The sequence below is a fragment of the Cyprinodon tularosa genome, unplaced genomic scaffold (genome assembly GCF_016077235.1).
Source record: "Cyprinodon tularosa strain WSP-4 unplaced genomic scaffold, ASM1607723v1 ctg239, whole genome shotgun sequence".
Lineage (NCBI taxonomy): Eukaryota > Metazoa > Chordata > Actinopteri > Cyprinodontiformes > Cyprinodontidae > Cyprinodon > Cyprinodon tularosa.
This window is the reverse complement of record NW_024038892.1, coordinates 1630913-1634442: the sequence shown is the minus strand read 5'-3', so window position 1 is coordinate 1634442 and position 3530 is coordinate 1630913. Positions and strand designations below refer to the sequence as shown.

Sequence of the window (3530 nt, the reverse complement as noted above, 5' to 3'; positions counted from 1 at the left end):
TGAATGTGAGCCATCTTGTTTATTTGTGATTTTACATCAACAATAGGAGGGGAGGGGCACACAATTCCGTCTTTCACACGATAAACAACAAGAAAACGAGCATATAGTTATGTTAACATCAATATAGAACAAGACGTACATAAAGATTATATTCAGTGCAAAGAAAACATCTACTCTACATCACCAGCACATTAAAATAAGAGTTCCCTTTTTAAATTTTTAAAATCCTTGTAATTGTTGCAGGTATCATCATACGCAGTCCATGTGCGTCATAGGCAGTTTTTAGTTGTTGGGGAATATAGCTTGCAATCAGATCAGAGCGATGCCACGCATGTGTGGAATATAAGAAATAATGCGAGGACAGAGCTCTGAGCTTTAGGTAGTGCTGTGGTACAATCTTCCAAAACTGGCTTTCAGCTAAATTGTCTTCCCAAGACTCCAAAAAGGAAAGAAAAAAAATTGTCTTCACCAAGTGTTTATTGTATATCGGCTAAAAGCTATACACATAACTTAATAATATAAGGTTGACATATAACACTTTTAAAATAAAAAAAAACCCATATGAAATCTCTTTATTCAGAAATCTCTATTGCAATTCCCCCAGGTTAACATAGGTAGCATCAAAGGATTTCAAACAGTTGCGTTTCCCTGGTGATCCTTGGAACAATGAAGGATGTTGGAGGAGCTTTCATGGCTAAGTCGGTGTGTGTGCCATTCACATAAACGCAGAGGAAATGATGAAACCAAAACAGTTATTTAACAAATCAAATTATGTGTGCTTAGCCTGAAGTAACAGTGTAATGATGTGTTACAGGACTACATTTCTTTAAAAGTTTGGAGTCTGAAATGAAATGTTATTGCATCTATTTACAACAAGTTGGCGTTATTGGTCATGGGTTACTATAATGTCGACTTTTTATAAAGAGAATTAAAATTGAATAAAACAAACAAAAAAAATAGCAATTTTCAATCTAACATGCGTTTTTAATTTGCCCCTTGTATTCTTGTGCATGGGTGAGAGTCCTATCATTAAAGAAAATTCTAGCGTTTTGTTGCGTCTCCAAAATTGCAATGCTGGATGCTTCTGGGACAATCGAGTGGAGAATTTAGTCTATTTATGACAGTAATATGGGATTCCTGTTCCCTCTTGACAAAATAAGAAGGGTGGTCATAAAAATGACGCTCTCTGCCTCCTTGTGGCTCTTCGTCTGTTTATGGGACCTTTCTCCTTTTTTTTTTCTCGTTTCCAGCCATATAACCATAAAAAGGACCATAAAAATCACTCCTTGCTTTCTTCTTTCTCTTCCGCTTCTTTTTCTTCTCCCTCGTCCCCGTCACCGTCCTCGTTGCCCTCTTCTTCGGCCTCGGCTTCGGCCTCTCCTCTCTGACCCGGAAACTTGTCTTTGTTGTTCTCCTTTTTCCACTTCATCCTCCTGTTCTGAAACCAGATCTTCACCTGGCGTTCGGTGAGGCTTAGGGCGTGGGATACCTCGATCCTCCTCTTGCGGGTCAGGTAAGGGTTGAAGAGGAACTCTTTCTCCAGTTCCAGGGTCTGATAGCGGCTGTAGGTTTGTCTCCCGTTCCTTCTGCCTGGGGCTTGGGTGAAATAAAGCCAGAGGTTAGCAGGAAAAAGCACTGGGAACAATCAGCTGGGAGAAAACTTAACATAAAAATGCAAAAACAGTCAATGTTATTGGGATTTTCTTGGAGGATAAAATCCCTTTTCACGATGGGGTTGGGTAAAATAGTAGCAACTATAAAATAATTGCCCTCTATTATGCATGTAGATTTGGGACTTGCTAATGACATATCTATCTATCTATCTATCTATCTATCTATCTATCTATCTATCTATCTATCTATCTATCTATCTATCTATCTATCTATCTATCTATCTATCTATCTATCTATCTATCTATCTATATATATATATATATATATATATATATATATATATATATATATATATATATATATATATATATATATATATATATATATATATATATATATATATATATATATTACTATAGCAATCCAACCCGATTGGTTCACTAGATTAATTCCCTTGACACAAATTCATGCAATGTCATGCATTATTGGATATTAGGCTGTAATGAAAGATTTTCTTACTTTAACACAAAAAAAAAAAAAATTCAATGACAATTTGTGATGGGATGCCCATTTGATGCAACGAAACTGCATGCAGTTTGTATCTGTATCCTGATTAGAATGGCCCATGATGATTGGAATCACATTACCCACAAAGCTCTCACGATTATGACCAGTTAGAGCCTGGGCCACAGTAGGCCTGTGGGTCAAATTACCCCTTAAAGACTATGAATAAAAGGATTCTGTATGTTCGAGGGGAAGACTAAACACGGTAAGAAAAAAAAAACAGTGTCATATTTAATGCTGATCCTCCATATATAATCATCCCACCATCTTCTCAATAGAGGATCTGCAAAAGCTAAAGGGAAGAATAATTTCACTTCAAAGAACATAGTTGTTATGAGCAGGGATGTGTAATATTCAGCGGTTTGAAAGCAGCCCTGTACAGACATGTGCTGCAAAGGAACAGCTGCCTGCAGCTCAGGTTGTATCTGCCCCATCATGTTGCCTCATTTATTTTAATACAGTGTTATAAAATACACGTTGGGCATATACTTAACACTCATGCACATTCAAACAGACAAAACTAAGGTACAGAAAGAGGAAGAGAGATGAATAATAAGAAAAGAAAATAGTGTTTGATTCTGACCGTGGGGTCTCATCCAGGGAAACATAAGACTGGGAGAGGAGTTTTGATTTAAGTGGCCTTGTCCTTCTCCGGGGTTAGAGCTGCTCGACGATTTACAGTCTGGGTATTGCGCTAGGCTCGCGTCTTGCTGGGCACCATAAAGCGTTTGCCTTGGAAGGGCTTCGTATCCATAAAATTTCGTCGCGTCACCGTGGCACGCCAGAGCACAGGGGTTCTGCTGGTATCCCGGGTTGGAGATCCCGGTGGTCCCGTGGTGGAAAAAGTCCTGCACATGATGGGACGGGTGCTGGAAGCCCGGCGCAGCGGCTCCGGGTCCGTAAACCAGCGTGTGGCTGCGGGCAACGCTTTGTGGGAACCTGCAGTCGTAGTAAGTTGGCTCCAGTGACTCACTGCCTTTGTATTTAGAAAAAAGAGGGTTAACAAAATAGGAGCTCATGTTCGGTTAAGCATCAAGCAGATTCGGGTTTTCTCTCTCGCGCGCAAGCTGAAGATCTCCTGTAGGATGATGGCAGCCTTTTGTTTGGGGTCCCAACTCTCGCACACAGCGTGCACACACAGACAGACAAACCGGAACTGGGAGAAACGCTGCCCCTTTGGACAATCTACGGCAGCTCACTCTCTCAGAGCCGTTCCTCTCATCGGATTTCTCGCGTCGTGAGCTTCTTCTTTTTCCTTCCCTCCGGTTTGCGCACTCTTAAACCCGGTTCATGGCATGCGCTTGGGATGTGTTAAAGCTGGCGGCACAGTCACAGACGGTGCTCTTTTCTTT

General features: G+C 40.5%; 1 protein-coding gene across 1 annotated transcript; it reads right to left on the bottom strand.

Annotated features, from left to right (window-relative positions):
- hoxc8a (homeobox C8a) lies at window positions 1-3530 on the bottom strand. Its single transcript, XM_038287380.1, has 2 exons — window positions 2762-3530; window positions 1-1596 (listed from the first exon to the last, which is right to left on the bottom strand). The coding sequence occupies exons 1-2, from the start codon at window positions 3195-3197 to the stop codon at window positions 1280-1282; spliced, it is 753 nt and encodes a 250-aa protein (XP_038143308.1). The 5' UTR covers window positions 3198-3530; the 3' UTR covers window positions 1-1279.